Source organism: Aquarana catesbeiana, linkage group LG01 (assembly GCF_042186555.1).
Source record: "Aquarana catesbeiana isolate 2022-GZ linkage group LG01, ASM4218655v1, whole genome shotgun sequence".
Taxonomy (NCBI): domain Eukaryota; kingdom Metazoa; phylum Chordata; class Amphibia; order Anura; family Ranidae; genus Aquarana; species Aquarana catesbeiana.
In genome coordinates, this window is record NC_133324.1 from 139,666,006 (window position 1) to 139,689,749 (window position 23,744).

Genomic DNA, 23,744 nt, shown 5'->3' on the forward strand with positions numbered 1-23,744 from the left:
CTGAGCTGCTCTGTGCAAGATCACTGCACAGAGCAGGTAAGTAGAACACGTTTGTTATTTTTAACTAAAAAAATAAATAAAATACTTTACAATCACTTTAAGTATGCATGTATGCCCTATGTGCATTTTTGTGTAAGTGCATGTTTGTGAGGGCAGGGAGCCCAAATATTTTAAATCCTTTTGTTATATCTCAGTTTTTTCTCCACTTTAATTTATTGGTACCTCCGCTTGTCATTGCTCAAATCACGCTTACCAAAAAAGCCAGAGACAGCAGAGTGACAGTGATGTGGAAACAAGTTATTGAAGCTGAAAGAATGTTTTCAACCTGTTACTTCTGTGCTCCTATACTTATTTTGGCAGCAGTAAATGGGGTTAAAAGCACTACTCCACCCCATTTTTTTTTACTATTTGAAAAGAGGCTTAAAGGGTGAAAGTCCCCATTTGGGAACTGTGTGGTGACCCCCCAAGACATGAAGTAAAAACGCTCAATGAGTTCAAAAGACAGAAATAAAGACATGGGTTCTAAGCCTTCCAACTACTACTACTACCAAAAATGCATTACTGTGCCCCAATTGTAGAGCTTTCATCTGAGCTCCCATTTCAGTATCACATAGTAAATGAGCAGGTTTCTCCATTCTGGGAGCCAAATAGCAGTTTTGGTTGGCAGGAAGTAAAGGGAAAAAGCAGCATTCCATAAGGATTCTATGGTTTCCCACTCAATTCAAAACTAGGAAAGCAGTCCTCCAGGAATGGATAAAAAGTTACCAAAAGGAAATGCTTATTTTTTCCAGGGAAATGCTACTACAGGTTCCCTTCAGTGCTGCTACATTAGTTATTAGAGCTGCACGATTCTGGCCAAAATGATTTTTTTGCTTAGAATAAAGATCACGATACTCGCCACATAACATCATCATTCACATTATACAAAAAAATTAGGCTAACTTTACTGTTTAGTTTTTTATTAAGTCATTAAAGTGTGCTTTTACCAAATTGCTTTTGAAAGAACGCTGCACAAATACAGTGTGACAAAAGATATTGCAACAATTGCCATTTTATTCTCTAGGGTCTCTGCTAAAATATATATAATGTTTGGGGGTTCTAAGTAATTTTTTAGCAAAAAAAACACTGATTTTAACTTGTAAACAACAAATGTCAGAAAAAGGTTTAGTCTTAAAGTGGTTAAACTTCCCTCATTTACAGAACAAAGTTAATTTCTTTGATCTAAAAAGGACTAGAGGACCAGTTCTCACTAGGGGTGTGGAAATTAATCTTAACATCGATGCATCGGGATTCGGCCGTCCACGATGCGGCATCGATGCTACAGCTTTAAGAAATCGATTAATGATGACATAATCCACGCGCCGTGCCGCTGCGCCATGCCCTGTCTCCGAGTGTAGCCGAAAAAGGCCAAAGATTTTGCGCTGTTTTTCCTTGTCTCCCGCTGATGTCATCACCAGCCACCCTGTGGAGTGTGTCGCGAGTCCAACTCCAGACTAGGAGAGGAGAAATGTGTTCCCCGACTCCGGTCCCCAGAGCTCACGCTCATCTTTCCTCCTCGGCCAGTTCCAGTCACAGAGTCACATTACTGACACTGGCAGTCACCGCTGTAAACAGGCCAGGGTAGACCGTCCGCCGCCCACCACCCGATTCAAGTCATCATCACAAGTCAAACACAGCAGCTGCAGGAGTCAGGACTGGGAGAGAGACCAGAGCAAGCCAGGCTTGTCTGCAGTGTCCTCATCACACAGGCAGCAGGAGAGGAGACAGTCGTCATCATCATCAGGACAGGTACACATACAAGAGAAGAGACACTGTCTGTCACACAGACAACATAGTACTGTAAGCTGAGGATCAGTTAATTTGCTCCAGTTATGAAGCCCGGAAGCACATCAGGGTTAAAGATTTATGTAAGCAAAGCAGCAGTGAGTCAACTTAAAAAGAGGAACTACAGGATTTTAATTTGTTTCCTATTCACCTACAGTTTGGGATTATGATATTATATAATATGATATCCCGAATAGTAGGTTAATTAGAAACAAATTAAAAGCCTGTAGTTCCTCTTTTTAAGTTGACTCAGTGCTGCTTTGCTTTCATAAATCTTTAACCCTGATGTGCTTCCAGGATTCATAACTGGAGCAAATTAACTGATCCTCAAATGCCTTGTACGTTATAAACACAAAATATGAGAAGATATTAAAAATCTGTGTAAGAAAGGCTCCTTTGGAGATTAATGGTCGCAGCATATAAGGTTAAATCAGTGCGATTGATTAATACTTGTCCTCCTTAATTAGAGACAGCCATAATTACTTTTTCAAGAGTGCCAATAAATTTCTAGCGTTAGAACTGGAAGAACCTGGATGTCTCATCTCGAGTGACATGTAACGCATGCACTCCATGCAGGCAAGGCAGCCCATGAGAGCAATAATTCAAGCACTAGACCATACCTTCCTCTGTAACTCTAACCTGGTAACCGTTCATTTTTTTTAAATCGCCACCTATAGAGATTTTTAGGTACCATAGTTTGTCGCCATTCCACGAGTGTGCGCAATTTTAAAGCGTGACATTGGTATCTATTTACTCGGCGTAACATCTTTCACATTATACAAAAAGATAGGGCTAACTTTACTGTTTCGTTTTTTTAAAATTCATTAAAAGTGTCTTTTTCCACAAAAAGTTGTGTTTTAAAAGACCGCTGCACAAATAAAACTTGGTGTAATTTGTTTAAATAGCACATACAAATAAATATATTTCTTTGATTTCTGACTGCTTGAATTTATTTTTCTGATGAAAAGTTGAAAACCATGGGCACTTGGGTAGTAATCGTGATGCATCGCGGAATCGAATCGAATCATGGACCGGATAATCGAATCGAAAGGCCTAGTTCACACCATAGTATCGCAGTCTGAATGTGTTCCAGATGCTTTTCTGCATGCTCGTTTTTGATGTATTCCAGTGCATTTTTTTCCCCCCTCTTTTTTCTTTAAACTTAAATAAGGATGTGTGTTCCAGTGCGTTTTTAATGCGTTTTACAGCGTTCCAGTACAGTCCAGTGCAGGAAAAATGCAGCATGTTCTACTTTTTTTTTCTGGAAGCACTGGATTGAACTATGCCATTGAAAACCATATATCCTATTTTACAAAAAAAAAAAAAAAACACACTGGACTGCATGTGGTGTGAACTGGCCCTAAGTGTTACAATGTTTCTCTCTATCTCCGTCTAGGCGATGTTGTCAAACTCCCTGGAGGGGGGGGGGGGGGGAGCACCAGATCAGCAAGTCTCAGCTTTAAATTATCCTCTTCAACAGAGACCACATGATTAAAAAGCATATGCTCATGTGACCAGTACTGTATGGAACATGGATCAATCCACCAAATAGGTCAAGACGCAACCCTGTGACAGGGTTACAAACTAGGATACCCAAATCTGTCCATAGGCAACACTTTAAAGGCCTTCTCAGGTCATGAACTTAGCGTTAACCATAAATGTTAGTAAAACTATTCCTCTTATTCCGGCATGAGGCACGATACCAAACATGTGTTGCACAACCAACGTTTACTTACATTTTTTTAATGTTTTTTTTATTTTCACAAACTTTATTGCAATCACAAGAAGGCTGGTAAGCCCTCCAGTCTGCTTTAAAAAAAAAAAAGTAAACACAAGGTTGCGAGTGTGTATGCTGCTACTGCCACTAACTTATTAGTTTATGTGCATGGCAGTCAAAGGGTTAAAAGCTGAAGCATATATGTTTCTATTTTAGTTTTTCAGAAGCTGTATTGTTCCTTGCACCATACCTGCAGAGACTAGAAGCCCCTCAGAAGGGAACAGAAGAACACTCTCCACTGGATGCTCATGGTCCATGCTCATCACACTCTTTTCCGTCCGGGTATCAAATACTTTTACTGTGTGATCGTAGGAACCTGCAATCACAACATGTGGTATCACCAACACATTCACTAGCCACATGGACAGGAAATATTCAGAAAACCCATGGGTTACACATTTAAAAAGGGCACACAGAAATAGCTGAATTCAATGATGCAGAATGCAGGTGCTAAACAGACATCAGAAGTAGTTGTGTTGTATAAAGAAAATCTCTCACAAACCTAAATTCCCAAAGCATCTGAAGGAACAACCCCTTATCTAAAAGTAAAGTCATGCACACTGAAGCTATAGAATTTATTTCACTGGTAAGGGCTAAGGGTCCTTGCACAATGGGCTTAAATGCTGCTTCTACAGGAGTTTTGCAGGGTTTTTTTCTCCTGCCTGTAGAAGCAGCTAAATGTTATCCTATGTGTCCATGCACATTAGGATGTTTAGAAGCATATTTAAAGAAAGATGAGAGGCAGAAAAAAAAACCTTCACAAGTATTTTTGAGAGGAGTTTTCTGGCAGAAAAAGGGGACAATGTTTTGGAAAAAAAAAAGCTTCTAAAAGCAAATGCCCATAAACTCCTAAACTCTTGTGCAACACGAGCCACTATGTGCATTTTTTTAGGTCTCTTTTTCTGTCAGAGGTTATTTTTTCTGCTCCTAGTGTGAATGAACCCTAAAGTTTAGACTATGAGACACAGAGAAGCAGCTTCTCAAAAAAGGATACTGGGATAGAGGTTTAGCTTCACAATAGCCTGCAAGGGTCCATGCACACTGGCTTAAAAAGCACTGCTTCTACAGGAGGTTCATCTATAGAAGCAGCCCAATGTTATACTATGTGTCCATGCACATTAGGAAGCTTAGAAGCAAGAAAGAAAACCCTTCTAGTTTGCATTGCCGATTGGAGCTTTCTGGCAGAAAAAATGCTAAACTCTCCTAAACTGTGGACAAAAATGTGAGCTTTTTTTTTTTTCTGCCAAGGGAACTGGAGTTTTTTTTAAGCCGAGTGTGCATGGAGCCTAATGATACATTCTCAGACACACACTACCTCTAGTATCACTAGGGTCCCAACAAGTCCACTGGTGTTCAAACTGTTATCACAAAGAATAAATCTAAGATTCAACATACAAGCCTTTAGTTGATAAATATTGGAGAGGAACCGAAAAAAAAAAAAGGTTTTTCTTTTTCGGTTTTGAATAGACTGGAACAGGGTTAAAAACACAATTCATGCTGACATTCTAGCCTAGTGACAACTGTCCCTTGGACAGGCTGCATAGAAAAGGATTTAACAAATTCCTCCACCCCTGCTATATAGTGAGGCTGTACTAATTGCCCACTGCAACTATTCTATTTTGACGGCTAGCCCTGTCAGCTGTACCAATACCTAAATGGTGCCTCCATTTTATTGGAAGCACAATTTTCCACCCGGCTCCTTCAATTTTTCAACGAAGGGATGTTGGGACGGGAGGCAGCCGACAGGAACACCCACTGAGTGAATTATGGTCAGTTCTTTTCAATTTTCTTTATTAAAGGTTTTGCAAATTATACAAAATGGCATGAACAATCAGTCAGCAATCATATTTTCTGTCAAATGACACAAAAGTGTTGTACAGAACACGAAGAAAAAAGGGAGAAAGAAAAAAAAAAAGGGGGGGGGGGAGGGGGGGTTAACAGGTGAGTATTAGTACGCTCTGTAAACATAAGGACACTAATGTTGACCTATCCTTAAAGGGTCTAGAATAGCATATCATACAAGTTCCATATATCATTAGTGTTTATCAAAATGAAAAATAAAAATAAAAATAGAACTAAAAAAATAGAAAAGATAAAGAAGATAAATTTGCCCCGTAAGCGGAGTACTCTTAACTTCTTTGTAATATTAAATCAAGTTTTAGTACCTTTAGTATATCTCAGTATCAGGGCCCTTGGCGCCAAAGGAGGTTAGGCCTTTAAAATTAGTTTACCTTGTTCCTCCATCGGAGCCAAGGAAAGAGAGGCTCCATAGCTCTCCACTTGTATCCACAAGTAGAGTCTTTTAAACATAGAAAGAGAAGAAAGGGAGGGGAGAAGAGAAGTGGTTTAAAGTAAGGTTGAGAAGAAGGAGGAGAATGGGAAGGAGAGGAAGAGAAAAAAGATAAAGGTCCAGAATCCAAAGAAGAAGCCGTTTCCCTCGGCCTGGGTCCCCCACCATACAGTTATTGAGATTATGGGGCTTGTAGGTATTTGATCCAGGGGGACCACACCCTGTCAAATCTGACCTGTCTGTCTTTAAGGATAATGGCCAATTTTTCGTTGACCATGATCCAAGATATTTTATTCTTTACCAGTGCAAGGTTGACCACTGGAGTTTTCCATGCTCGTGCTATTGTGATTTTAGCTGCTGAAAAAATAAAGAAGATGAGAGTTTGGAGATGTCTAGGGGTCCCGTCCGGCAAGTCTGCAAATAGCGCCGTCTTGGGATTTTTAGGTAGATTTTGTCCTGTCACTGAGTAGGCCAAGGTGAAAACTCTGATCCAGAAGCGTTGGATCTTGGGACAGGACCACCAAACATGTAACATGGTACCCTCCCTGCCCGCATCCTCTAAAGCAAAGGGGTGAAGTTCCGGGGTACATCCTCGCCGGGACAAGGTACCACCTGGATAACACCTTGTAGTTTCCCTCCACCAGGGAAGTATTGAGTATTCCCTTATGCACCATGGTCGACCATTTCCCCCATATCTCCTCCTCTATAGTCTCACCTAAGAATTATTGTCAGTTCATAAGGAATTCACCTAAATTCCATTAACGTATGGCCAGCTTAAATCTCAACAAGCACACAAAACTATAAGGCCCCTTTCACATGACCATTCCGATCAGGTCCGCCTGTTAGGTTATCAGGCGGGCCTGATCAGACGGTCTATTCAGCCCTATGGACTGGAGGGTATAAAACAGACTTGTGTCTGTTTACACCTGTCTACCCCTGATCTGATCTGGGCAGCTAAAAACAAATGGAAGGAGATCTGTTCTCCATGCAGGTGGATCAAATCGGAGGTAGTTGGGAGAAAACATACAGCGGCGTTTGTTGCCACCCGTAGAGCAGAGCATAAACTAAGTGGACACGGACCTGTGATCCGCCTGCTCTGCTATGATTAGTGGACAGATGCCCTACAGATCAAAAAAGAGCCCACCCCGTGTGAAAAGGGGCTTTCTAAAAACTTCTCTATTAATATAAATAAATAATATATATATATATATATATATATATATATATATATATATATATATATATATATATATATATATATATAAAAATATAAATATAAAAGAGATAATATTATTAAAACACCTTCGTTTTAACAAAGCAACTGATGTGCAATAGATCACATTGCTTTTTTGGGGGACTTTCATTTCATTGAAACCAGTGCATTTAGATTTTAGTAAAGGATTACACAGTTATAAATGAAATACAGGTTTAAAGCTACACACGGTAATTATGATCTCTGCCCTGCTAGGAGATTTAAAAAAAAAAAAAAAAAAAAGGGAATGTCTCACTCCAAAAACAGACAGATGGGAGGTACCCCAAATAGTGAGGCAACCAGTTAATATGTATATGTATCATCCAATGTTAGCTAAACCTCTTATTTGCTAGAAGAGAGAAAAAGACTACTTACCTGTGACAAACAAATCATCACTAAGTTTACTAGCACAGCCGCAGCGCACGTAGTCTGTGTGCTCTTGGTAGGAAGAGATTTCAGTGCCGTTTGGAATATCCCAGATCTTGGATGAATAGTCATCAGAGCCTGATACAATCCGATACTTGTCTGACATGAAATCCACAACATGCACAGCTCTATATAAGAAATAAATATATATATTTAAAAAAAATGTATTTCCAGTGATCAAGGTACACATACTGATATAATATTTGGGGGAATCCTCACAGATCTGCGGAATATAAAACTAGTACTTACTGATAAGTGCTTTCTGCAGCCACCCTGTGGCACACAGCCAAGAGAAGGATTTAAAATGGTTGTTTAACCCCTTCCTGTCCACAAGTCCTTTACTAACATGATCCTTTTAAGAGCTAGCAAACAATACTATGCGCAGTTGCCAGCTCTCAAACTTGTCACTGGCCGTTCAGGTCGCTGCTAATGACTTGGAATCAGAATACATCCTGATCATGTCGACTCCTAGTCATCTATGAAATAGTGATCACATGCAAGATGGGGGCTTTACTGACAAAATACTGCAAGTCTTCAATCTGAAGAGGACACTACACTCTGAAGGTGGCAGTGCACATGTGTAGTAGTGTAATTGTACTGAGCATCTATGCACCATGAAAGGGGTAAAAAAAAAAAGCCCTGAATCATCAAGATCGTTATCACTTCTTTACACATCATCCACACTGTCTGCTATGTGAACTGGTATAGTGACCCCCTGTCAGCTCACTACAAAGCTGCAATCTTTACTAAAAGACAGCACAGGTCATTGGTGGTTCTTTCCAAGGTTGAGCATTGCTTCAGTGGTGTCCCAGGAAGCCCTGGTACACTCATTTGAAGCACTCATCAAGGTAATATATAGGAATGGCCCATACCCTGAAAAGGGGGCGGACATTTCCAAACGTCTTAGAGGATCTTTCACCCCCTGAATACTTCCCTTAATGCCCCTCTGTGGCATAACCCAGTTAGTTGAAATATATAGGATCACAGAAGGGGCATGCTGGGCGCAGTATGGCATTACATATGTTCACCAGCTGTTCATGAACCAGTCTTTTAGAACATTCAAAGACTTGCAGATTGAATATAAGATTCCCATTTCCTTTTTTTTCTGCTATCTGCAACTACGTCATGCAGTGGCGGCACAATTTGGTTTAAAAGGAGGTCAAGTTTTCCCCCTTTAATTTAGAAAAATTGAAATTTGAAGATGACCATTCAGAACTTATTTCTAGATACTATTTTGCCTGGTTAAACCTTTTCCTCCTCTAGGATGGAGAGGGTGGCTGCTCAGTGGAGCTCTGACATTCTATCCGTTATAGAGGAATCTTAGACTGAGGTTGCTGAATCGCTGTTGCCTTTGGTGATCTTAGCCAGAGACAAACTAATACAGTTCAATTACTTCCACTGAATATATTATACCCCGGCACGACTTCATAAGATGGTTAGGGCAGATACACCCGAGTGCCCCCGATGCAAAGCTGCCGTAGGTGACTATTTCCATATGATTTGGCTTTGCCTCCAAGTGGGGAGATTCTGGATGGCAAGCTTGAAATTCTTAAGAGGAAAAAATGGCCCATCCAAATACCTACTCTCCAGCTAGGTGCCTCTTGGGAGATTTTGGAGAGGAGGATATAAATAGTTCCCAAAAAACCCTACTAAGGCTAGTCTTTTTCTACGCCAAAAAAGCGTTGGCTCTCAGGATGGAAGGACCCGAATCCTCCATCTCTTCTCTTTTGGGTGGAATTGATTAACAAAGCATTGCCAATGTATAAATTAACATATACCTCTAGGGGATGCCCTAAAAAGTTTGACAAAATATGGGCCGGTTGAATTACATTAGTATCTGGGGACACAGAGGATGTAGTTTATGTGGAAGTTGCGGAATAATTTAAATATGTAAATGGACGGAACAGAGTTAATTATATACAGATATGGAGTCTTTTTTTTTTTTCATGTTATCAGAAGGATTGTGTTTGTTTTTTTTCTTTGTTTTATACCTCCATGCATAACCTAATAGATTTGCAAAGGACTATTGTTACACATAGCTTTATTAACAGGATGCTCACAGTGTATAGAATGGCGCATATAATATAATCATATGTAACACAAGTATGAGAATGTCTGTTCATAGCTGTTATCCTTTGTAAAAGGTCTGTTATAATCCAATTTTTTTTAAATATGAATATATTGACCCTTAAAAAAAAAAAAAAAATTAAATAAAAAAAGCTATGTTATGAATAGAGACTCCAGGAGAACACTTACTTGCTGTGTCCTGAGTACTGTCTGAGAGCGGCCTTGCCATTGATATCGAAAAGCTGAACAACGCTGTTTTCGCAGCCAGCAGCAAGTAATCTCCCATCCCCTCTGTAGGTCCCACAATAAGCTGTGTCTTTGAAGCGGGAGAAGGTCTTTATAGGTTCTTGAGAATACTGCCCATAAATATGGATCTAAAGTAGAAAACGTTTTCTGTCAAGCTGTACCAATGACTTCAATACCTTTATTCTTACCATGGTATGCAGATCAGGAGTTCCGACATTACTCTAATTTATAAAATTCATGCTTGCTCCAGATCAGCGACTCAAAAAGCAATACAGCCAGACTTTTTTGAGGTTAACAAAAGGACACCTCAATAATTTCTCTTAGTACATCTCACCATTAAGCCATGAATTCTATGACCCATACCATACACCACTTCAGCCCCAGAAGAATTTACCCCCTTCCTGACCAGGCCATTTTTTGTGATACGGCACTGCGTTGCTTTAACTGCGCGGTCGTGCGATGCTGTACCCAAACAAAAATTTATGTCCTATTCTTCCCAAAAATAGAGCTTTCTTTTGGTGGTGTTTGATCACCTCTGCAGTTTTATTTTTTGCGCTATAAACAAAAGAAACAAATGAAGAGCGACAATTTTGAAAAAAAAAAAAACCCACACACACTATCTTTTAACTTTTTGATATAGTAAATATCCCAAAAAAAAAAAAAAAAAAAAAAAGGGGATATAATCGCAATGAGCTGGTTTGCGCAAAAGTTACAGCGTCTACAAGATAGGGGATAGATTTATGGCACTTTTATTATTATTATTTTTTTTTAATCGCGTCCTCGCAGTCATCGCATCCGCCGGGCTCTCACAGTTTTATACCAACCATGCTAAAAAGCATAACACATTTTCGTCCATCCAATGGTTTTTCTTTTAGTGGTCAGTATACAAATATACAACGGGTATAGAAAATAATCACCCCCTTTAAAATAATCACAGTATGACAGACAGTTTTTGTTTTATCCAGCTGTATTTACTCCAAGGGAAAGATATAACACCAATACATCAGGGAAAAAAAAAAAAAAATAAATAAATTCAAAAACAGAATCACTGAGTTGGAAAAAGGATCACCTCTTGTGTCAGTATGTTGGTGAACCACCTTTTGCTTTAATTACAGCCTTTAGTCTGTTGGGATATTTCTCTAACTTTTCACATCTACTGTAGACTTTGCAATATTTTCCCACTCTTCTTTGCAGAATTGCTCAAGTTCAGTTAAATTTGATGGTGGCCGTTTGTGGACTGCAGTCTTTAAGTCATTCCACAGATTTTCAATAGAGTTTAAGTCTGTACTCTGACAAGGCCTTGCGAGAACATTCACCTTTTTCTCCTTCAACAACCGTGGTCATTTTTTCTGTGTGCTTTGGGTCATTGTCATGTTGGAAGGTAAACCTTCTTCCCATTCATAACTTTCTGGCAGAGGGCAGCAGATTTTCCTCAAGAAGTTAAGTTAACAGTATTTTGCCACATCCATGTTTTCTTCTATACGGACAAGTGCTCCAGTCCCTGCTGCATAGAAACACCCTCATAACAGGACATTACCACCTCCATGCTTTACTGTAGGAATAGTGTTATTTGGATGGTGAGCTGTACTGGATTTCCACCAGACATATCGTTTTGGTGTTGAGGCCAAATTATTAAATTTTAGTCTCATCTAACTATGGCCTCAGAATCTTCAAGGTGCATTTTGGCAAAGCTCAGTCTCGACTGCATCTGGCGTTTCTTGAGGAGTAGCTTTTTCTTGCAACCCTCCCATACAAGTCACATTTGTGGAGAACTTGTCACATGCACACAATGACCTCTCTTTGTCATAAATTTTCTGCAACTGCTTCAGATTTGTTGCTGTAGGCCTCTTGTTAGCCTCTCTGACCAGATTCCTCCTGGCTCTTTCATCCACTATATAGCGATATCATGATCCAGAAAGGGTCTTTGTTGTTCCAAATACCTTCCACTTCTTAATAAAAGACTTAAAAAGAAGAGGGGAAGGACAGAGAGGCCCCAGGCAGGCATAGTGTGACACAGTTTATTAAAAAATTTGTTTTATAAACAATAGCACTCACATGATGGAAGGGGTCCAGGGCAACCCAAGTATGCGACGGTAATTGGGAAAATAAACAAGGAACACCGCTCAGGTGGGTGAATTTAGATAAATGAGTAAAGTGAATTGAAGGACTCATCTCAAGGGTGCTCGCCACAGCTCGTTCACTATACAAACTGCAAAAAGGAAGACATGGCTACACTCCAAGATGATGAATACGAGTCCTTTATTAATCCATTCAAGGGACACACCAGAGGACAAACAAAAATCTAGGCAGACATGTTTAACACAGTCATGTGCTTAATCATTGCCTATGGTAATTGTCCAGGGGAGTGGTGTGGTTCGGTGATCCAGGTTGACCCTGCACAGCGCGCAATCAGTGTCTGAAAAGCTGATGGCGGTAAGACGAGGGACAGCAGTTATATTGGGCTGTGATGGATGTCCAGGGAAAAAGATTCTCAGCGTGGTGAAGGTTCTGTCAGCCCGACCAATGCAGTAGCCAATAAGGACGCATTTCAAAGGCAAGCCACGCCTCCATCAGCCTTGACTATGCCCGCCTGCCGCCTCTGTCCTTCCCCTCTTTTTCAGTTCATGGATTCCCAGTCCTTTCTGAGAAGGCAGCCTCACACGTATTAGTGACAGCCAGAGACATATTAAAGCTCTATCCACTATTCCTAACCTCCGGGAATTTCCTTGTATTTTGTACTTGTGACTAAAATACGAAATTCTTTTAATATATATCCACCATGATATTTGCTTAGGTTTTTACCTTGCATAATACTTTTTTACACTCTGGGTTTTTGTACCAGGGTAGCGCTGTTTTAGTATCTTTTCCTCTGCCTGTTTAATAAAAGAATTCACTGTGTTTCTAGGCATTGATAAAGCCTCAGAATTTTTTTTTCTGTATCCATCTCCTGACTTTTGCCTGTTTACAACTTTATCCCGGAGATCTTTTGACAGTGCCTTTCCACCCATAGTTGGTTGTTTGCTTCAGTTGCGCTACCAGGGACTGACATGCTCCAGTAAAGCTCTTTTCATGCTGAGCTAATTAAAATGACCACAGCTGATCACAGTTGAAAGTCAAATGGCTTTCTGTGCCATTGAGAAGGTGATTAGCTACAGCTGATTGAGTTTACAAGTCATTTTTAGGAGGGGGTGATCCTTTTTCCAACTCAGCGATTCTGTTCTTGATTAAAAAAATAATAAAAAATAATAAGTTCTGACATACTGGTGTTATATCTTTTACTCAAAATGTTACAAGTTGCACTGAGTAAATACAGCTGGATAAAACAAAAACTGTGTCTTCATTTCAGGCTGCAAAGCAAAAAGGTGGGCTATTTTGTCTATACCGATCGTATATAAAATAATAAGAAAAACAAAATACATACACACACACATTTGTTGTGTTATTTGATAAGGTGTAGCTTTCAGTGTATGTGTAGCCAAAACATTTTTTTTTTTTACGTTTTGGATAGAGCTGGGAATGATTAGAAGCAACGTCAGGTTTTTCTTGCCGTCTCTGTCCCTGCTAGGTATATTTAACCCTCTATTTGTCCTGGTGATCATTGGCACTTGCTCTGGTGGCATCCAAGAGGTGAATTAAGCACACTTTTGAAGAGATTTTCTATCACTTTCTTCTGTATCTCCAGGACAAAATTTAAAAAAGACATATATACCATGGGACACAAAAAAAATAAAAATAAAAAAGCAGAGCTGAGCCATTGAGCTTTGAACTCTCCCAGCTCTTTGACTACCAGTCGCTTTAGGAAGTGTAATAACTAAATTCTCTAGCTGTGGCCATGGTATTAAGGTCTCCCCTTCAGTATATAATAGTTATGATAACATTTCCCTTCATGTGATATGTTCTATCACTGTGCTAATACATCTTTAATCTCCAAGATCTGTGATCTCTAAGCATAGACAATGTTTATTGGTATATATATTGATAGGGGGCGCTGTTCTGCTATTCAGATAAAAACCTAAATTAATTGGTTTGTGAACAAATGCTATCGTAAATAATACATATATAAAACACACACATTATATATATATATATATATATATATATATACATACATACATACATACACACACACACATACACATATATATATATATATATATATTTACATGAGCACGTTGGGTGTCTGTGGATGTTTATAAGTGGTGGAGGATATCTACACGTATTGATTGAACCAACCACATTTCATTTTGGAATATTCACTGAAGAATATGGACTATTCATACCTATAATCACAGTGAATATTATATACACACACACACACACACACACACCAGCATTTGTTCACAAACCAATTCATTTAGGATTTTATTTAACTAGCAGCACAGCACCCCCTATCATCAATATATACTCATTGCACAGTAGGAATCTACGGCACTTGGGGAGCAGCTTAATCAACACATTAATTAGGTGTTGGCATAAGGTTTTCACTATTCAATGTTTATTGGTAGAGTGGGAAAGGGTTAGCACCATTGTTTTTTTTTTTTTTTGTCTGTCCCTGTTGCTGTGATCCACCCCTGCATCCTATCTAGATGACAGAAATGCCATTGACAATAAAGTGAGAAGCAAACCACACCATTAGAAAATTGTCACTGTCTAATTTGATGATTTCAATTATATTTGCTCATTAGTGGTGAATAACTTACCCTTGTGGATGATGTGACAGCATAATGTATAGGCTGGGTAGGTGAAAAGTCTACTTTTGTTACTGCACCAAATTCTTTGATCTGAACAGGAGTCTAAGAGGAAAATATTAAACAAGAAAATACGAGCATGATTTTCAACCAGACAAAATAATTTACTTTATTTGATTAAACCAAACATCCAGGTGTCTTTACATAATGCTTTACATAAAATATGTGTAAAGCTTATGTCAGAGAGATTCTTCCTTGATGGGAAAGAAGACAATGACTATACTGCAAGAAATTTCCTCATACCAATTACAAAGCTGGAGAAAGAGTGCAGCACTCCCATAAGAGCATCACAAGTGACTTAACTGATGAGAGATTCTCATAGGGAATATAAATGCCTCATATTAAAATTAAAAAAAAAACAATATTTTAAGCCGGCACATTTAAAATTATGACATGCAAATATTTTATAATTAAAATTAGAGCCAGCAGGTGGAGCTCCATGCTCTGGTTCACACCTTCCAGTTTCTTAGGTGGGAAAAAAAAAAAAAAACACAACTTACTTTTAAAACAAAAATCTTAGGTTATATATTACCTTATAGCGTCTCCAGTACAGTGTGTCTTGTGTTATCTTTTCCCCAAGCTTAGGGTACGATAGGATGGCAACAGGTTTGTATCCCGACATTTCCTTTTCTTCAGAATATTAACATATAAGAAAAGCAGGTTCTTCAGGAGCAGAAGCCTGGTTTAAACGAGGATTAAAAAAATAAGAATACAATTTTAGACACAGAACAAAAACACAGAGAAAGGGACGCAGGAGTACAAAACCAGAACACAATACCACTCCAAGATTGTAAAGCTGACCATACAATAAAATTATTAACTTATGTTTTTTTTTTACATATAACCAGCATAAGAATTAAATGCCTATCCAACACCACAAGACTGCCAAAAGGAGGAATAAACAGACAGATGACCTCATTAGTAGTCTGCAGAATGCCAACTGCAGGACCTAAATCAGGGTGTAGGGGCCTCTGTCCCTTAATATACATGGGTCATCCCATCTACTTTCAAAATGTCATACAGACCTGTAAACTTTAAATCTAGTGGTCATCTGTGGAAGCGTCATCAGTCTCCTCCTCAAAATGTCACATTTCATTCGGTGATTTGTCCTGTTTATAGCCACCCAATTCTATAATTGTTTTTTCCAAGCATGGAAACCGTTTATTTTGTTAAATCCCATGAGGGAGGTTTCCCTTCTCTTCCAGTCCTGTAGATTGAACAGACAGTGAAAGGAATCTTTCCAATGTGAGGGACATCGCCGCTTGGATTTCTGTCACAGGAACTGGTCTTACCTTAAAGGCATTGTACATTTCAATTGTTTTTGTTATTTTAACTATGCATTAGTGTGGTTAGATTCCCTGGGCTGTCTGTTTGCCTCACTTTGTAATGATGGGCTCACATGTTCCAGCCGAAGTTTGTAGTATCGTGGCCAATTGACCCCCCCTATGCTTGTGTATTCATTCACCTAGCTTGTCCCTACAGATGGGCAACACCTTGTTCTGGGTCACACAGAATCCAATGCCTGGCCTCTGTGTTGCATCACAAATGTGGGAGTGATAATGTGATGAAAACACATGGAGGTTGATTTACTAAAGGCAAATATACTGTGTGCTGCAAGTGCAGTTGCTCTAGATCTGAGGAGAAGCTCTACTCATTTCTATCATCCAATCATGTGCAAGCAAAAATGTATTTTTTCTTGCATGTGATTGGGTATTCTTTGCAAAGTAAACCTTTGCCTCATTAACTAAGCTCTGCAGCATATTTGCCTTTAATAAATCAACCCTGTGGTAATCTGCTGTGTCCGTTCCAGATCTATCTACTGTCCAGCTCTCACCTACATCAGCACTAGCCTAAAAGACCCATGGATTGTGGGACATGTAGTTTCATCACAGGAAGTGTCAGTTCTTAGACTATGAGGGGCATGCATTAACCCAGGCAGTGCCATGCAGAATGCCTAAAGTTTGAACACAAACAGAAACTGCTGAGACCAGAATGTGGAGATTTACTCTACTATAGGCTGTGCATATAGGGCAACAATTGACAACATGGAATGCCACAATCAAAGCACAAACCACATAAGGGGCAGGTAGGAAGTTTATAAGGACATTGAGGATACTGAAAGATACACCTGATCAACCATAGCTTTATGACTACTGGCAGGCAAAGTGAATGGGTTGTCTCATTACAATGTTCTCTGAAAGTCAGTGGAATATGTTAAGCAGCAAATAAACAGGTTGTCCCTGAAGTTGGTTCGTTAAAAACAGAACAAAAAATGGGCATCAGGTTGTTGTGTATGGGGCTGTGTAGATACAAACCGGTCAGGGTACTCATGCTGACCCATGTCCACAGCCAAAAGTGCCTCCACTGGGCACATGAGCATTAGAACTGGACCATGGAGCAATGAGAGAAGGTGGCCTGGTCTGATGAATCACAATTTCTTTTACATCATGTGAATGGCCGGGTGTGTGTGCGTCTCTTCCCTGGGGATGAGATGGCACCAGGATGCAGTATGGGAAGAAGGCAAGCCAGAAGAGGCAGTGTGATGATTTGGGCAATGTTGTGCTGAGAAATCTTGAGTCCTCCCATTCATGTGGATGTCACATATCTGCCTAAATAATGTTACTGACCACGCACACGACTTCACGGAAACTGTTTTCCCTGAAGACAGTGCATCAGCAGCATAATGCGCCCTGCCGCACTGCAAAAATGGTTCAAGAATGGTTTAAGGAACACAAAAAGTTTGAAGCGTTGACTTGGCCTCCTAATTCTCCACAACTCAATCCATAGAGCATCTGTGGGATGTGCTGGGAAAACAAGTCCAATCCATGGAGGCCCCACCTCGTAAACTTAACGTGGTTCTAAAGTCAGGGTTTTTTTTTATCTTAATGGCTTCTATCCATTAACCACTTCAATACCAGGCACTTAGACACCTTCCTGCCCAGGCCAATTTTCAGCTTTCAGCGCTGTCGCAATCTGAATGACAATTGCGCGGTCATACTACGCTGTACCCAAACTAATTTTTTATCATTTTGTTCCCACAAATAGAGCTTTCTTTTGGTGGTATTTGATCACCTCTGCGATTTTTATTTTTTCGCAACAAATAAAAAAAGCCCGAAAATTTTGAAAAAAAAAACAAGTTTTTCTTTGTTTCTGTTAAATGTTTTTGTAAATAAGTACGTTTTCTTCTTCAATGACGGGCACTGATGGGCAAATATGAGGTGGCACCAATGAGGTGGCACTGATAGGCGGCACTGATAGGTGGCAATGATGGGCACTCAAAGGCAGGACTGATGGGCACTGATGGGTGGCATTGCTGGGCATTACTCAATACATCTATTACTCTATGGTGCCAGTCAGTGCACATTTGTGGGCACAGATTGGGCACATGTGGATGGCCATGGGGGTTGTGCCTGGCCATCCACATGTTGGTGGTCCAGTGTGGGCATTTGAGGGGGGGGGGTGCGCTAATAAACAATCAAAGCAGACCCCCCCATCAGGAGAACTGCCGATCAGCTCTCCTCTACTTGCGTCTATCAGACGCGAATGAGGAAAAGCTGTTTAACAGCTATTCCTGTTTACATCGTGATCAGCCATGATTGGACATGGCTGATCACGTTGTAAAGAGCCCCCGTCGGTGTAGTGGTCAGACTGACACACAGCAGGCCCCTAATACTTACCTGAGCCCCATCTTTATCCAGTGATGTTGCACAAAAGTCTTGGCAGCTCGAGATTTTCCCTCCGGATTGGCTGAGGCATCAGTGGGAGCCATTGCTGCTCTTAAAGTCAGTAAGCCAATGAGAGAGCAGGCGGGGCCAAACAGCGGCTCCATGTCTTAATCAACACACAGAGCAGTGGCTCGGCTCGAGTGCCCCCCTAGCAAGCTTCTTGCTGTGGGGGACCTCGGCAAGAGGGAGGGGCCAGGAGCTCCGGACCCAAGAAGAGGAGGTTGAGGGCTGCTCTGTGCAAAACCACTAGACAGGGCAGATAAATATAACATGTTTATTATTTTTAAATGAAAAAAAAATAGACTTTAACCACTTAAGGACTGAGCCTCTTTCTGAGATTTGTTGTTTACAAGTGAAAAACATTTTTTTTTGCTAGAAAATTACTCTCCGGGTAGAGAGCTGCTGAATGTCAGTCAGCAGCTCTCTGCTCCCCCCCCCCCCCCCGCGCGCTCATTGAAGTGCTGGACTGTGGAGGGGGAGGGAGTGGCTGGCTCAGCCTCTCAGTGGCTCGTTGAGAGGCTGACCCGTGTGGCGGTCCAGGGATCTGGGCGGATCCAGACTCTACAGTCATGATGACACCAAGCCTGGACCGACCCCCTGTGATGTCAGCAGAGAGCGAACTTCAGTCCACTCTCTGCTGAAAAATCCGTCACAGAAGGGCAAAGCAAACTGCATTCCTGTGATCCATAGAAGTACAGCCAAAAAATGAGCTTTCCGCGTACTTCTCCTTGAATTTCACTTTAAAGGATCTTCTACTGATGGCTTGGTGCCAGATACCACAGCATACCTTCAGAGGTCTAATGGTGTCCATGCCACAACAGGTCAGGGCTGCTTTGGAAAAGGGGGACCTACTCAATATTAGGTGGGTGGTCATAATGTTATGGCTGATCGGAATATAAGAGGGCCGCCATTACTCAATCTTAGGCTGTCTTGCTGTTGAAGTCACCAAAGTGAACAGTGTATAGAGATCAGATGTTGGGACAGCCAGGTGGTGGTTTACCCCATACATAAGCTGTGTAATAATGCGGCATGTACTCACCTTTTATTCAATGAAATACTGAAGGGGGGGGGGGTTATAACCTCTGGCTGTTAGGGAGATTTCCCGTTACTTCCTGTCCTGTAGGCTCAACAGGAAGTGGAAAGTGGGATAAGTGTCCCCATTGGAAGATTTCCCCTCTATTTCTGTGATGGTGACAACTTCGAATTTTGGTAGTACCCTCCACTTTCATTCCTGGTGACCAGAACAATTAAAGACACTGGATCCCCCTAATGAGGACACAGACAGCAATGCAGACCCAGCACCCCGATGTAGAGATGAGCTGTGCCTCTGGTTATACTGTACTTCTCCTTCTATGGATGGGAACAAGCTACCAGCCCTGCCCTCTTACCGCTCTCCCACGGCCTTCCCGTCCGCTGCCTTCCTCCTCTTCCTCTCACCACCGGGCAGTCACGCCGCCGGAATCGGCACTGCGGGCCGCCATCTTGCTTCCTGACGCATTTCCGGAAAAGTCGCATACATTTGACGTCATGAAAAAGCGGGCACAACTTTCAAGAATTATCTCGGGGTAAAGCCTGGTCACCAGTCCTGACAGTGCCCGTGTTGTAGATAACCGGGAATTCTTCGTTCACAAAAAACAGAAAGCCGGCTCCCCTCGGGTCCCGGAAAAGTCGCACCGGATGTGACGTCAGACAATAACAACAATAGGAGTCCGCAGAGGTGAGTGACAGCAGCGAGTAGCCGGCCGGTGTTTAGTGTGTAGAATGATTGGTGAGGGGAATGTATAGGTATTGGTGATGGAATGTTAGTGTAAGAATGAATGGTGTTCATTGTGCCCCATCCCAACCAGTACATGTACCCCAACACAGACCCATCCCAACCAGTACATGTACCCCAACACAGACCCCATCCCAACCAGTACATGTACCCCAACACAGACCCCATCCCAACCAGTACATGTACCCCAACACAGACCCCCTACCAACCAGTACATGTACCCCAACACAGACCCCATCCCAACCAGTACATGTACCCCAACACAGACCCCATCCCAACCAGTACATGTACCCCAACACAGACCCCATCCCAACCAGTACATGTACCCCAACACAGACCCCATCCCAACCAGTACATGTACCCCAACACAGACCCATCCCAACCAGTACATGTACCCCAACACAGACCCCATCCCAACCAGTACATGTACCCCAACACAGACCCATCCCGACCAGTACATGTACCCCAACACAGACCCCTCCCAACCAGTACATGTACCCCAACACAGACCCATCCCAACCAGTACATGTACCCCAACACAGACCCATCCCAACCAGTACATGTACCCCAACACAGACCCCATCCCAACCAGTACATGTACCCCAACACAGACCCATCCCGACCAGTACATGTACCCCAACACAGACCCCCTACCAACCAGTACATGTACCCCAACACAGACCCATCCCAACCAGTACATGTACCCCAACACAGACCCATCCCGACCAGTACATGTACCCCAACACAGACCCCCTACCAACCAGTACATGTACCCCAACACAGACCCATCCCAACCAGTACATGTACCCCAACACAGACCCCATCCCAACCAGTATATGTACCCCAACACAGACCCCATCCCAACCAGTACATGTACCCCAACACAGACCCCATCCCAACCAGTACATGTACCCCAACACAGACCCCATCCCAACCAGTACATGTACCCCAACACAGACCCCCTACCAACCAGTACATGTACCCCAACACAGACCCCCTACCAACCAGTACATGTACCCCAACACAGACCCCCTACCAACCAGTACATGTACCCCAACACAGACCCCTCCCAACCAGTACATGTACCCCAACACAGACCCCATCCCAACCAGTACATGTACCCCAACACAGACCCCATCCCAACCAGTACATGTACCCCAACACAGACCCCATCCCAACCAGTACATGTACCCCAACACAGACCCCCTACCAACCAGTACATGTACCCCAACACAGACCCCTCCCAACCAGTACATGTACCCCAACACAGACCCCCTACCAACCAGTACATGTACCCCAACACAGACCCCCTACCAACCAGTACATGTACCCCAACACAGACCCCCTACCAACCAGTACATGTACCCCAACACAGACCCCATCCCAACCAGTACATGTACCCCAACACAGACCCCATCCCAACCAGTACATGTACCCCAACACAGACCCCCTACCAACCAGTACATGTACCCCAACACAGACCCCTCCCAACCAGTACATGTACCCCAACACAGACCCCCTACTAACCAGTACATGTACCCCAACACAGACCCCTCCCAACCAGTACATGTACCCCAACACAGACCCCCTACCAACCAGTACATGTACCCCAACACAGACCCCCTACTAACCAGTACATGTACCCCAACACAGACCCCTCCCAACCAGTACATGTACCCCAACACAGACCCCTCCCAACCAGTACATGTACCCCAACACAGACCCCTCCCAACCAGTACATGTACCCCAACACAGACCCCCTACCAACCAGTACATGTACCCCAACACAGACCCCTCCCAACCAGTACATGTACCCCAACACAGACCCCCTACCAACCAGTACATGTACCCCAACACAGACCCCTCCCAACCAGTACATGTACCCCAACACAGACCCCATCCCAACCAGTACATGTACCCCAACACAGACCCCATCCCAACCAGTACATGTACCCCAACACAGACCCCATCCCAACCAGTACATGTACCCCAACACAGACCCCATCCCAACCAGTACATGTACCCCAACACAGACCCCATCCCAACCAGTACATGTACCCCAACACAGACCCCCTACCAACCAGTACATGTACCCCAACACAGACCCCCTACTAACCAGTACATGTACCCCAACACAGACCCCTCCCAACCAGTACATGTACCCCAACACAGACCCCTCCCAACCAGTACATGTACCCCAACACAGACCCCCTACCAACCAGTACATGTACCCCAACACAGACCCCTCCCAACCAGTACATGTACCCCAACACAGACCCCATCCCAACCAGTACATGTACCCCAACACAGACCCCGTCCAACCAGTACATGTACCCCAACACAGACCCCATCCCAACCAGTACATGTACCCCAACACAGACCCCCTACCAACCAGTACATGTACCCCAACACAGACCCCCTACTAACCAGTACATGTACCCCAACACAGACCCCTCCCAACCAGTACATGTACCCCAACACAGACCCCTCCCAACCAGTACATGTACCCCAACACAGACCCCCTACCAACCAGTACATGTACCCCAACACAGACCCCCTACTAACCAGTACATGTACCCCAACACAGACCCCTCCCAACCAGTACATGTACCCCAACACAGACCCCTCCCAACCAGTACATGTACCCCAACACAGACCCCTCCCAACCAGTACATGTACCCCAACACAGACCCCTCCCAACCAGTACATGTACCCCAACACAGACCCCGTCCAACCAGTACATGTACCCCAACACAGACCCCATCCCAACCAGTACATGTACCCCAACACAGACCCCCTACCAACCAGTACATGTACCCCAACACAGACCCCCTACCAACCAGTACATGTACCCCAACACAGACCCCCTACTAACCAGTACATGTACCCCAACACAGACCCCCTACTAACCAGTACATGTACCCCAACACAGACCCCTCCCAACCAGTACATGTACCCCAACACAGACCCCTCCCAACCAGTACATGTACCCCAACACAGACCCCTCCCAACCAGTACATGTACCCCAACACAGACCCCCCTCCCGACCAGTACATGTACCCCAACACAGACCCCCCTCCCGACCAGTACATGTACCCCAACACAGACCCCCCTCCCGACCAGTACATGTACCCCAACACAGACCCCCCTCCCGACCAGTACATGTACCCCAACACAGACCCCCTACTAACCAGTACATGTACCCCAACACAGACCCCCTACTAACCAGTACATGTACCCCAACACAGACCCCTCCCAACCAGTACATGTACCCCAACACAGACCCCTCCCAACCAGTACATGTACCCCAACACAGACCCCCCTCCCGACCAGTACATGTACCCCAACACAGACCCCCCTCCCGACCAGTACATGTACCCCAACACAGACCCCCCTCCCGACCAGTACATGTACCCCAACACAGACCCCCCTCCCGACCAGTACATGTACCCCAACACAGACCCCCCTCTCAACCAGTACATGTACCCCAACACAGATCCCATACCAACCAGTACATGTACCCCAACACAGACCCCTCCCGACCAGTACATGTACCCCAACACAGACCCCCTACCAACCAGTACATGTACCCCAACACAGACCCCCTCCCGACCA

General features: G+C 43.0%; 2 protein-coding genes across 3 annotated transcripts in view; one reads left to right on the top strand and one right to left on the bottom strand.

The window, feature by feature from the left end:
- The window catches only part of UTP15 (UTP15 small subunit processome component), a 32,154-nt gene extending 12,173 nt beyond the window's left edge, over positions 1 to 19,981 (bottom strand). Inside the window, exons 1-7 of one of the 2 annotated variants that reach the window (XM_073624242.1) lie at positions 19,744 to 19,981; positions 15,656 to 15,837; positions 15,163 to 15,309; positions 14,583 to 14,675; positions 9,826 to 10,010; positions 7,519 to 7,697; positions 3,792 to 3,917 (exon numbers count right to left, since the gene is read on the bottom strand). In XM_073624242.1, the coding sequence (XP_073480343.1) occupies positions 3,792 to 3,917; positions 7,519 to 7,697; positions 9,826 to 10,010; positions 14,583 to 14,675; positions 15,163 to 15,252 (673 nt within the window). In that variant the 5' untranslated portion in view covers positions 15,253 to 15,309; positions 15,656 to 15,837; positions 19,744 to 19,981. The remainder of the gene's footprint in view (positions 1 to 3,791; positions 3,918 to 7,518; positions 7,698 to 9,825; positions 10,011 to 14,582; positions 14,676 to 15,162; positions 15,310 to 15,655; positions 15,838 to 19,743) is intronic. The other variant, XM_073624235.1, reaches the window with a different exon arrangement.
- ANKRA2 (ankyrin repeat family A member 2) overlaps positions 19,863 to 23,744 on the top strand; it is a 42,776-nt gene continuing 38,894 nt past the window's right edge. The window contains exon 1 of the mRNA XM_073624253.1: positions 19,863 to 20,072. The gene's annotated coding sequence lies outside the window, so the exon portion shown is untranslated. The remainder of the gene's footprint in view (positions 20,073 to 23,744) is intronic.